We start from the raw sequence: 11872 nt of genomic DNA on the forward strand, positions 1-11872 counted from the left end.
TAGTTTTCTTTTCAAGATTACATCCCTAACTTCTATTCAAGAATAATAAGGACGACCAGGTGGCCATGCTGTTGCAATTTCTTAGTTTTATCAATAATAAACACCCGTGAGAGCGTTTTTAATCCCACATTATTTATAATTCTTAGTGTTTTTTTAGGATTTACAGAAGAGTTGTGAGTTATTGTGTTTGCAGATTTTGCTTCTCACTTTACAACGCTTCATCACGATGCTTTGAATTTTTTAAAATTACTATTATACCTTTTGATTTATTGTGTTCACTAGTAGAGATTTTATGAAAGTGATTAACCGAGTGGGATTACTGTATTATAATTTAATATGTTTCACATGCAATTGCAAAATGAGGGTTGACTCATGTGCAAGTTGCCTCTAATAATCTCTCTCCATGATAAACCTCTCACATCCTACCACGGAATATCCTTGGAGCATACATATGTTGAATCCACCATGCATAATTAGACTAATTTAATGAGCTTAATTTAATTTTCCCATTGATTTAAAAATCCTTTGTAATTTGTTCCTAATATATTCCTTTATTTCTCTTCAAATATGAAGATCCATTGTGTTGGGTGTTCTTAAGTTTCTTTCAATCACAAAAGCTAGTTCAATAGGTAATGTTTCCCCTCACACTTATAAAGTGACCACCAGTCAATTTCACAACCGATGTGGGATAACTCCAACAATTTTCCTCTCACACATCGGGCCTTGGATCGGAACAAACAACCCGTTTCTTTCGTAGACTGTTGAGCCAAGACTTGTTGGTTGAACATGAGCTTTGATACTAGTGTTGGATTGTCTTAAGCCTCTCTCAACTTCAAAAGGTAGTTCAAGAGGTGAATATTTTCCTCATACTTATAAACTGACTACTAGTCTCTTTTGTAACCGATGTGGGATAATCCCAACACCTTGAAATGGACATTATTGACATTGGACAAGTAAATGGGTTAAAAGATATAATTTTTTTTTCTATGTAATTGTCTTTACTAAAGGGAGCAACTATAATTATAGTATCATAGGCGGCAACTTGAAACTTACAAGTGTACTGAGGTCACTTCTGGCCCTAGTGGATCTGAAGGGCCAATTGTATGTGTACGAAAGTTTATTAGGTAGGATGACCAAACATCCAATTATATTAAGAAAAAAAACAAGGATTTATGTCATGGTTGCTTTTGACGAGGTACCATAAAAGATGTCCAAAGAGAACCCAATTGGACATTGGTGTATAGCATATGCCTTGTAGTTTAATAGTGATCATAGATCTAGGATTAGGTTGATGGGTATTTCACATCTTTTATTAATCAATCAATTTGGAGAAAGAAGGGCTTTTTGCAACTTGCATTGTGTTATGACAAGTTGAAAACCCTTGTTCCCACTAACCACTATCTTCTCACTAAATAAAGGCATATATATGGTATGCCATTCTTAAAAAAAACAAAAAGAAAAAGAAAAAGAAAAAAAAGAATCTATTTGATTCTGAATAATGCTACTTTTTAAGTCCATGTTACATGGACCGACGTGGCGTGTTTTAAATTGCACACAACTTAGCAGCTAATTACGTGCAATTTGAGCAGCTAGGCATGATTTTTCCTGCTTGAGATTGCGTTTGAAAAATAAAAATTTTAAGTCAAAAAGAGTTTTTGGGTAAAAGTTTCATTTTTAAGCTTTTACTGAAAGTGCTTTTTGACCATTTTAGGCTTTTTGACCCTTAAAAACGCTTTTAATTTTTTTTTTTATCAAACAAATATTTTTTTCTTCAAACAGGCTTTTTAGTGTTAAAAATACTTTTAGACCCCCCAAACGCAATCCTAAACAGACCCTTAAGGTGGTTCGAGATTGAGATTGCGATTTCATAGACAAAAAGTGTGGTTTTAATTCAAATCACAGAAAAATAAATTGTTTGAGATTGCATTTTTTAAAAAATTGCAATTTTAAAATGCAGAAAATTTGAATTTTCAAATCGCAGGTAAGATTTTTTTTTTTTTTTTTTTTAAAAGCTAAACTGCGATTTTACCAAACACTTAGTTGTATTTTTAAAAATCACATTTTCAAATCGCAAACCCAAGACACTTAGCTCATCCCTTCATGATTTGGGACTTTTTTTTTTTTTTTTTTTTTTTGTGAAATGCCCACACAAAATGGAGGAGATGAGATTTAAATTAATAATTTTCATTTAATAAAGTGTAATTTTCAGTCGATTGAGCTATTGTTTGAGGATGATTCATGACCTTTGGCCTTCAAACATAAGGGTTGAGTTTCATTTGTGTGCTAAGATTTAAAAATGTCAAATTTCAATCCTCTTCACTAAAAATGGCCCTCAAAAAATTCAAAATATCTTAACTGGCCCCACCTGAGCATCCAATAGCCGTTTCTATTCCACTCTCTCTCCCACGAGAAAAAAAAAAAATAAATAAATAAACAAAACAAAATCTAAAGAAGGAGAATAAAAAAAAAAAAAAAACTATATAGAGCACTCAAGATTCCACACGCAATAAAGCGCGTGTGTGACCCCAGCAAGTGAATCCCCAACCGCCACTCATTTTCCCGCGACAAGCACCTTCGCGCGTGTGCAGCATTATTCAGCCTCGCCAAAAAACCTGACGTCATGCAACACACCCGAATTGAGGTGGGGTGCAGGGTAAGAGGGGAGGAGGTGCGTAGGATAGAGAGGTAGCCTATCTGGTGCGCACATTAGTGGTAGTGGAAATATGACGAGAGAGAGGAGGAGCGCGACGCTTAATAGCTTAAATGCAAATCTTTGACTCTCTGTAGCTCACGATGACACACAATGACAAATACAACCATACATTTAAAAGAAAAGAAATGATTCAATAATTGTAATAGTTTTATATATAGTAATGGTTAATTTCTTAATCAAACAGTGTTATATATAGAAATCGAAATTAAAAAAATGGATTCAGAGGTCGCTTTTAAGCTGTCGTTGTTCCCATTCGATTCTGCTGGGGGATGATGGGACTTAGGGTTTCGATTGGGGTTGAGCGGAGGAGGTTTTGATGCTAGCAGAGCTGGGATTTGAGCGGGAAAATATAAAGTTGGAGTTTGCCAAGGTTCGGCTTTTGTTTCCGGTTTTTGAGTTGTTTTTTGATGTTCGGCTCTGTTTGGTCGCCGGGAAAGCTCAAGGAAAACAGAAAAGAAAAGAAAGTTGAAGTTTTTTCTTGGTTGTTCCTTTGATAGCTGTTGCAATACTTAGTTTAAGTGAAACTTTTTTTTTTTTTTTTTTTTGGTTCAGAGGTTTTTTGAATCCATGATTCTTATGAGTGTGTGTTGGGTTCGATACAGAAAGTAGGAGAAAGCCATGTATGGGATGAAAGAAGAGATTGGGAAATTTCATTTTTTAGACAGTTAATCGGTCATTTGAAGTATTTTTTTTTGCTGTTTGTTCTTGATATATCTATTTGCTCCTGTATGTTTCTTGTTCAAACTCAAGAGTATCTTGAATGTCTGGTGTTTCTCGAAATGAGAGTTCACAAATCTTTGCTATTTTTTTTTTTAAAAAAAAAAAAAAAATTCAAAAGGAACATTTTTAATTTTCTTCTTGCTTCCAACTATGTTATTGAATTTATTTAATCTACTTTGAAATATAAACCAAGGGTGTGAAAAGGTTGGGCAACTTTTTTTTTTTTTTTGTTGGGTATATGAAAGTTGAATTGGTTCATGCAAGGGAATAAGAAAAGAAGTTGATTTTGTGTGTGAAGTAAGCTAACTTCTGCTTTGTAAATGCTTTTGTGGGTTGATAGCAAAGGCTTTCAGGAAAAGCATTTTCCCCCCGCCCTTCTCTCTGCTGGCTCGTTTGAACTTTTGGAGATGATATCTTCAAAACCGTTGCCTTTTTAATTTTTTTTTTATTATTTTAACTTCAGTTTCTTCTCATTTATTTCTTTCACGCCTCCCCCAATCCATTCTCATCCACTACAACTGTGCCAACAGTGAGATTCTGTTATCTTTTGTCATCATGGAACTTGAAGGAAGCTTAAAAATTTTAGGAACCATGTTTTGATTTGGTGTTATGTTGGGGAAGCTACATCTATATAACATCCATTACTGGATTGCTATTTTTGAGGCTTGTACACTTGATTCTGCTTTGGACTTCTGCAAGTACATCTTTTGAGTTCATGGCTGTTTGAGATATTCAAGGTTCTTTTTTTTTTTTTTTTTTCGTAATAAGCTTTAGACATTGGAAAACCAGTGTAACTTTCTTGCTTTTAAAATGGCTATATCAAACTTATAAGATGTTCTTTCTTTATTTAATTTCTGCATGTCTTTCTTTATTTAATTTCTGCATGTCTTTCTTTCTTAACTATGTATTCTTGCCAAAAAGCTCATTTAGTTACCTCCATGATCAGTCCACAGAGCATGAACTCTCCATCAGCCCATTTTGTCCCCGCCAGAAGGATAGCAGTCTATGACCCTATCCAGCAGATTAGCATGTGGGGAGAAAACTTCAAAAGCAACAGTAATCTAAACACATCCGCATCCTTGATTGTGGAGGACGTGAAACTTGATAATCAGGTGGAAATCTTTGAAGGTTTTGTGTCTTGGCAGTTGGGGCTGTAGTCTTCTGGTTCCCAAGCTAATTCATTTTTATTATATGATTTTTCTAGTCAGAGGATGCTTCACATGGTACAGTGGGACCTTCTGACCAATATGACCAAGAAGCAACTAATAAACCTGCTGATAAGGTGAGAGTAATTGTATCAGTGGGAATGATTTTAAATTGAAACATAATTAGGTTTCCTCATGGACCTCATCCCCATTTTCTGCATGATTGTATCTCTTTTTCTGGTTTAATGATTTCCTCCAGAAACTAGATCAAGATGTGCTACTATTAGTTCTAGTTCCCCTTGGCCATATTCTTACGTCAGCTCTGTTTTGTGTATTTGCTTTGCTCTTGTGCATATAGTCATTTCAATGTATTGCATCTTGCTCAGAGACCCACACATGCCGGAACTTTTTTTCTGGATCTTAGATTTCTTATCTTCCTCTCCATTCTTTTCTTCAAAAACACTTTTTGGTGCATGTTTTACTGTTATTCTTATCAGATACTGATTGACAATTCTTAAAGAAGTTTGCAGTTTTGAAATGTGGTCCATATATGGAGCCTTAAAATGCTTTTCTGTAGGTACAATATTTCATTGTAGATTGCTCAGATGAATGAAAATTCAGGTGGTGTGTATCTTAGTTCATCAAAATTATGATGGGTTCATTTATTGCATGTCAGTAATTTATTTTGTGCAGGTAACGCACTATGATATTTGCAATCTAAACAAGCATTTATATGTTTACTATTGAGGAAACTTAATATTACTTCTGAGAATTATTAACTCTGATTCAGCAGCAGCAACCTTTACCTTGGTTACAACTTTCATTAAATCCGCAGGTACAAAGACGTCTTGCCCAAAACCGGGAGGCTGCTCGTAAAAGCCGTTTGCGTAAAAAGGCATGTAATAATACATAGTAAACGGAAGCCTTACATGCAACATACATGCAAGAAGTGATTTCACACACTAGATTTATGTTTTTCTTTACAGGCCTATGTTCAGCAGTTGGAAACAAGTCGTTTGAAGCTGATTCAAATAGAGCAAGAGCTTGACCGTGCCCGGCAGCAGGTTTGAAAACATTAGCTTTTATGCCTCATCTTTGAGGCATTAGTATGTTTTTACCAATCAGTATAACCTTTTCCTCCGCCTTAATATATTAAAGCAGTTCATGTTTTACTGCAGGGCTTATACATGGGTGGTGGTTTAGATGCTAGTCAGCTGGGGTTCTCTGCAACTGTAAACTCAGGTTTGTACATCAATATGCTGACAGCCATTATCATTGATCTAATCTTCTGTCTCAAATGTTTCTGAGTCTTGTTAATATTGCATTTGTCTATGACTGTGGGAACAATATGAAGCTTTTGAGCAGGAACACTATGAAATGCAACAGTAGTAAAGTGATTCCTGATTTTAAGTGCCTAGTGATATTACATAGAGACCAGGTAAATGCTGCATCTTCAGATGTTAGTGTTGTGTTCTCCATGCAATAAACTAAAGTTAAGTGTAAGGGGCACAAACAGAAGGAGCAGGCACTCTTCCCCTTTATTACTTGTTTGAACCATTGAGATGTGGCAGTCTCGTGATGCTTGTCAATAGAACATTACCTTAGCTAAAATTGATTATTTCAATTACCCCCTCCCTCTCTTTTTAGAGTTGTGTTTCCTTTTTTCTTAATGGATCTTAGAAGTTGATTTTATCAAGAAAGGAACTGATTGCAAGGGCAGAGATGAATGCGTAAGACCAGGAAGGGAACTTACACCTAGTAGTCAACCATGATGGTGAAGTTTACCTGAGCAGAACTGCATGTGCTGTTTGCATGTGGTGTTATTAAATCATATTGATGTTCTCTGTTTCTCCAAAATAAGTAGGGTCATATTTCTTATATAAGGGCATATAAATCAAATAAAGGTGTAGGGTATACTCTCAATTCTGTTTTCTCAACAAACCAAAAAATGCTCATCTCCTTTTCTTTTCTCCTTTCCTCACTGTATACAAACACAAAAAAGAAGAAAGATATTCCCTTGCTCTTTTCTTTTTCATTTCATTTTCCTCAGTATTTCCAAACAAGGAGTTGCATAACACTACTAACGTGGTCTTGGTCAAAATGTCCTAGAAATGTGTGCACATGGAAAACTTATCTGAAGACAAAGTGATATATTGCTATGTCAAAATAGTTGGTTCATGTCTTTCCAATTACCCTTTTGAAAACTTGCCATAAAAATACTGCTACATTCAAGTTTTGTGGATGCAAAAGCAAAATATTTCCCTGTAAAAATGATTCAGGCAGCAATAGTACCTATATCTCTGCCTTTCTACTGGTTGTTTTCTGGTTATACTTGCAGTTTGCCATTTGGATCTTGATCCCTTTAATCCTTCATAAACTTCTTTGCTGCCTGGACAAGTATGTTGGTTATTCTCATTTACTAAATCATGAAACTAAAGATTATGTTCTTAGAATGTTCAATCTGCCATTGTATTTTTTCTAAGGCTCAAGAATATTATTTCGGTGATTGAAGATATAGGTTTTTATTAAACATGCATGTATGTCTACTCGATGCACATTAATGAAAGAGATAAACACACCTTTCAGAAGGTTGAAGTGCAGTTGTAACACCAGAGTCAAATTTTTCCATGAGCTATTTATATTTATGTATAACTTTCTGACAAGCTGAGTATAACCTTGGTGGTTCTATTTCCCGTTGGTACATTTTTCTTCTTGTATCATGCCCTTGGCCCCCCTTCTTTGTTCTTTAATGACATTGTATTCTAAAATTAACTCATGATAAGGATTCTCCAGGGGTTGCTACATTTGAGATGGAGTATGGACACTGGGTGGAAGAACAAAATAGACAGACCTGTGATTTGAGGAATGCTTTGAATGCACATATAGGGGATACAGAACTTCAAATGCTGGTAACTGATGGCTTGTCGCACTATTTTCAACTTTTCCGCATCAAAGCAACAGCGACAAAAGCTGATGTCTTCTATGTGATGTCTGGCATGTGGAAAACATCAGCTGAGCGTTTTTTCTTGTGGATCGGAGGGTTTCGCCCTTCAGAACTTCTCAAGGTAAGGGGACCATGCATTTCTCAATTTATCGGAACAACTTGGAGTGAAGCCATTGTGCTAATGCCCATCCGTTTTCTTGTAGCAGTAGTTTTTTTGCTGGGAAATTGTAGGATCAAAGTGCAATTTTAATGGGTTTTTAGTGAACTATAGTTGGATGAATTCTAATAATTAGAGTCTGCCCTGCAGTAATTGGCAATCAAAAATAAAGATATGAAGTAATGGAAAAAGTTTGACATTTTTATGAACAACAAAGTACGTGATAAGAATAAATATGCTATTACATGTTATTCCCTTTTTTTTGACAACACATTAGCACAAAATATCACCATTTAGTCCAATCATAAAGGAACCTTGTGCTATCCCCCTCCCTCCAACACACACACACTAACAATAATATTTTTTTTTATAAGTAATATTAAAGTCTCTTCATATCGAACCTGGGACATAGGGTCAATTTCTACTTCCGTCTTGTACTGGCAAGTTGAAGAAGTGTTTCCTCCTCTTTTGTAAGTGCTATAGCCATTTGATATAAACAAAAAGAAAACTTATCGAATGTGATTATTCTCATTTAGGATTTCCTAGGTACAAATGCCAACAAATCTGATACAAACCTTGGGTAGAACTCACCGTTAAAAACCGGCTTATAAGGGAAGGGTACCCAAGAGCTTATATACACATAGTCAAGATTTGACTTAACCCATGTGGGACACTAGGATCGTAACATACCACCACGCTTCCATGGCTTACGTCCATGGCGGCCCACTCTAGTGACACTGACCCGATGGTAGCTCTTTCTCTTTTGGCGGTTTCACTCATCTATCAGTATTTTAATCTAGCCTATAGGTCGCCCCCTTCGTGACTCAAACTCCTCAATATGGTGGCTAGCTCTGATACTAAATGATACAAACCTTGGGTAGAACTTACCCTTAAAAACCGGCTTATAAGGGAAGGGTACCCAAGAGCTTATATACACATAGTCAAGATTTGACTTAATCCATGTCGGACACTAGGATCGTAACAAAATCTATGGTTGGTCCTCAAGTACTGAAGCTTGGCAGATGGCAATGTCCAATTCTTGTCCATATAATTTAGTATAGAAATTGTGAGCATCTTCCTTTTGGGGCCATCATCTATTTTTTCTTTTTTCTTTTTTAATCTTGTTTTTTTGAAAAAATTTCATTTATTTTTTTGAGTTATTTTTAATGCAGCCTGCTGTAATTCCATAATCAAATATAAGATAATGCTTATTTGTTAATCCATGTTGATTACAGGTACTTGTGCCTCAGATTGACCCCATGACAGAACACCAAGTTTTTGAAGTTACTAATCTTAGACAATCATGTGAGCAAGCTGAGGACGCTCTTACGCAAGGTATGGATAAACTCCAGGAAACTCTGGCCAAGACTGTAGCATCTAGTCAACTGGTTGAAGAAAACTACATTCCGCAGATGGGTACTGCGGTGGAGAAGTTGGAAGCTCTAGTGAACTTTGTGAGTGAGGTAGACTCTAAATTCTTTTACCCCAAATTCTGACTCTCAATGTGACTGATATTTGTGTTGCTTTCTTTCTCTCTCTAACCATGAATTCGTTATAATAGATTATAATTTGCAAATTCCCAACTGAAAGTACTTTTTTCTGCCCAAAAGAACAGCAATTTGGATTATATGCAAGTGGATTTAAAGGCAATTGTCTTGGGAAAGAATCCTTTTAGAGTTTTGATTATCTTTGCTTTTCTGTTAATAGCTTTTTATCTTCTTATTTATTTATTTATTTTATTAGGCTTATCTGATACTATAAATAGGATATATGCTTTGAAAGAAAAATCAGACACTATTGATCCTAAACGGGCGTACTTATCATGCGAATCTTAAATTTATTGTCATTTGAAGTTTAAAGGGATGCATGGTAATACACCTTTCTTTTTGGCATACTTTCATTCAGTAAAGCAGTATTGCATTCGCCATTAAAGGTTTCTTTTATGTTTTATTTTATTGGTGAGATTTGTGCCCCGCCTTTACACCTAAGCCAATTGTTGGCTAAATGTGTTTTAGTTCATCAATTTGTTTTACTTTAGAGCCAGGTGTTGGAGAGCCGCTTACCATAGAAGTTTACAAGTTTCCTTTTATATCGAAGTTTTTATTGTTCTTGGCTCAATTTAAAATTCTTGATGAATATGAGATGAGTTTCTAGCTCTTTCACTTCCATAGAAGCATATTTTGAGTTAATAAAGGTGTTTATTTGGCAACCACAGGATTTCATCAAAAAGAAGCAAGTCTTTGTAGATGCAATGTTTTTTGTTTATTTTTCAGGTTTCAATTTCAGATTATCTGCATAATAGGCATGCACGTCACTAATAAGATTCTTGTTGGAACAGGCTGACCATATTCGGCAAGAAGCCCTGCATCAGATGGCTCGCATCCTGACTACCCGCCAGGCAGCTCGAGGTCTGCTTGCTTTGGGAGAATACTTCCAACGCCTTCGAGCGTTGAGCACTGTTTGGGCAACCCGCCCTCGTGAGCCTGCTTAGTGTTACCATGTAAGAGGCTACAAGCTCAAAATCTAAATGATGTTTATCACAACCAGCATCATACCACGGCCACCAGAGGGGCACTTTAGTAATGCTGTTATGAAGATATGTAGACACGATCCCATTTGCTGACATTTTTCAATCAGCCTCCCGCCCCTGAGAACTTGTATATATACTATCAGCCATTTTATCTGAGAGAAAATCTGTAGTTAAGGTAATTTTTAGTGCTTGTACATTATCTTGTCTTAAAAGTTCATATATTTCAGATTTAAATTTTAAGTTCACAGTTGGAACTATGTCATGTAAATATTTGTTGGGTGCATTTTCTGTCTTCTAAATGTCTCAAAAACACTTGTGTGTATTCTGAAAAAAAAGCTTCTTTGTACTTTGAAATGATCACCTTTTTACTAGAAGGAGCTGATATGGGTTAATTAAACTTGATGGTGATTTTTAGGTTTATCAAATGCTTTGAGAGGATTGGGTCACTTGTTTGGCCTATTTCTTACCATTTGTTTGTATTTCTGCACTGTTTTCTCTCGTTTTAGGACTGTTGTTGGAGAGCTCACCCTTTTTGGCTTTTAGGATTCTCCACTCGTTTTTCCTTTCAGATTAAGAGTGGGTCGGATCTTTTTTCCGTATTCAATTAGGGAAAAAAATGCTTTAAATTGTTTTAATGGACTATCTATTTTCAGGTTCATGGCCAAGAATTATCCACGTAAGTAAAAAAAACATTAAATTGTCAAAATAAAAACTCAAATATCCTATGGCGCTTATTATAACGTGCAAATGCAGTTTTTCCTAATAAAGCCCAAGCATTCCGACCTCCTATCTCGTTAGCCTCAAAACAGAACATGAAGAAAAACAAAATGTGAGCGAAAGGTCCAGCAAATAATGTTCCCAATCGCATATAACCTAAAACATAAACTTTTCTTGTCGAACTCAAAATATTTTCTTTAATCTTTCTTAATAGAAAAATAACTTTAGAAAAATACTTGGGTGCACTTAGCTTGGCAAACATAATGATGGTCACACGTTCACATAACTGCAACTTCAGTATGATGCACTCAATCGTAGCCTGGTACCGTGTCTCTTTCTCTTAGCCAAATAGTTTTTTTGAAAAATGTTTCCACCCAACACATGCCCACTCTTTATTTCCTAAAACTTTCCATAATCACATAAACTTAGCATTTGTAGAAGGGTGCCATTTCCTTACATAAAACTTTCATTGTTTTAAAATTCTTTTTCATACTTGAGCATACAGACTCATTTATGAGTGACAAGAGTAGTGATAATCATAATACCAGCGTGAGTGAATAGTCACTCATGCTGGTGTATTTTATAATATTATTGTTCAATTTTTTTTAATAATATAATAATATTATAATACACTAGCGTGAGTGACTGTTCACTCACGATGGTGTTATGATTATCAACTACTATCTAACAAACACATTTGTACAACATTTAAAATACTTTAAAAGCATTTAACAATGTATAGTAAATGCATCATAGAGATTTGAAGTAAAAACATTTTAAACATTTAAAATACTTGAAAGCATTTCACAGTGTGTCATAATGCAGCATAGAGAATTGAATTTAAGAATATATATGAAATAAGCATGATAAAATAGATATTGAAATTAAAGACATTTCTAAGATAAAACATGATAAGATAAATGTTGAGTGTTAAAAAACATGTTAA

General features: G+C 35.2%; 1 protein-coding gene across 3 annotated transcripts; it reads left to right on the forward strand.

The window, feature by feature from the left end:
* The first annotated feature begins 2804 nt into the window (after nucleotides 1-2804).
* On the forward strand, nucleotides 2805-10471 carry LOC132165319 (transcription factor TGA1-like). 3 transcript variants are annotated; one of them, XM_059575822.1, is made up of 9 exons: nucleotides 2805-3083; nucleotides 4380-4545; nucleotides 4638-4715; nucleotides 5414-5473; nucleotides 5565-5642; nucleotides 5757-5820; nucleotides 7372-7643; nucleotides 8915-9142; nucleotides 9241-9369. In XM_059575822.1, exons 2-9 carry the CDS (start codon nucleotides 4390-4392, stop codon nucleotides 9352-9354), a joined length of 1050 nt encoding a protein of 349 aa, XP_059431805.1. In that variant the 5' UTR covers nucleotides 2805-3083; nucleotides 4380-4389; the 3' UTR covers nucleotides 9355-9369. The 3 variants fall into 3 exon arrangements, with proteins under 3 accessions (XP_059431805.1, XP_059431803.1, XP_059431804.1); XM_059575820.1 differs by lacking the exon at nucleotides 9241-9369 and adding an exon at nucleotides 10018-10471 and having other exon boundaries at nucleotides 2811-3083; XM_059575821.1 differs by lacking the exons at nucleotides 2805-3083; nucleotides 9241-9369 and adding exons at nucleotides 3698-4170; nucleotides 10018-10471.
* Nucleotides 10472-11872: the final 1401 nt, after the last annotated feature.

Source organism: Corylus avellana, chromosome ca11 (assembly GCF_901000735.1).
Source record: "Corylus avellana chromosome ca11, CavTom2PMs-1.0".
NCBI classification, from domain to species: Eukaryota; Viridiplantae; Streptophyta; class Magnoliopsida; order Fagales; family Betulaceae; genus Corylus; species Corylus avellana.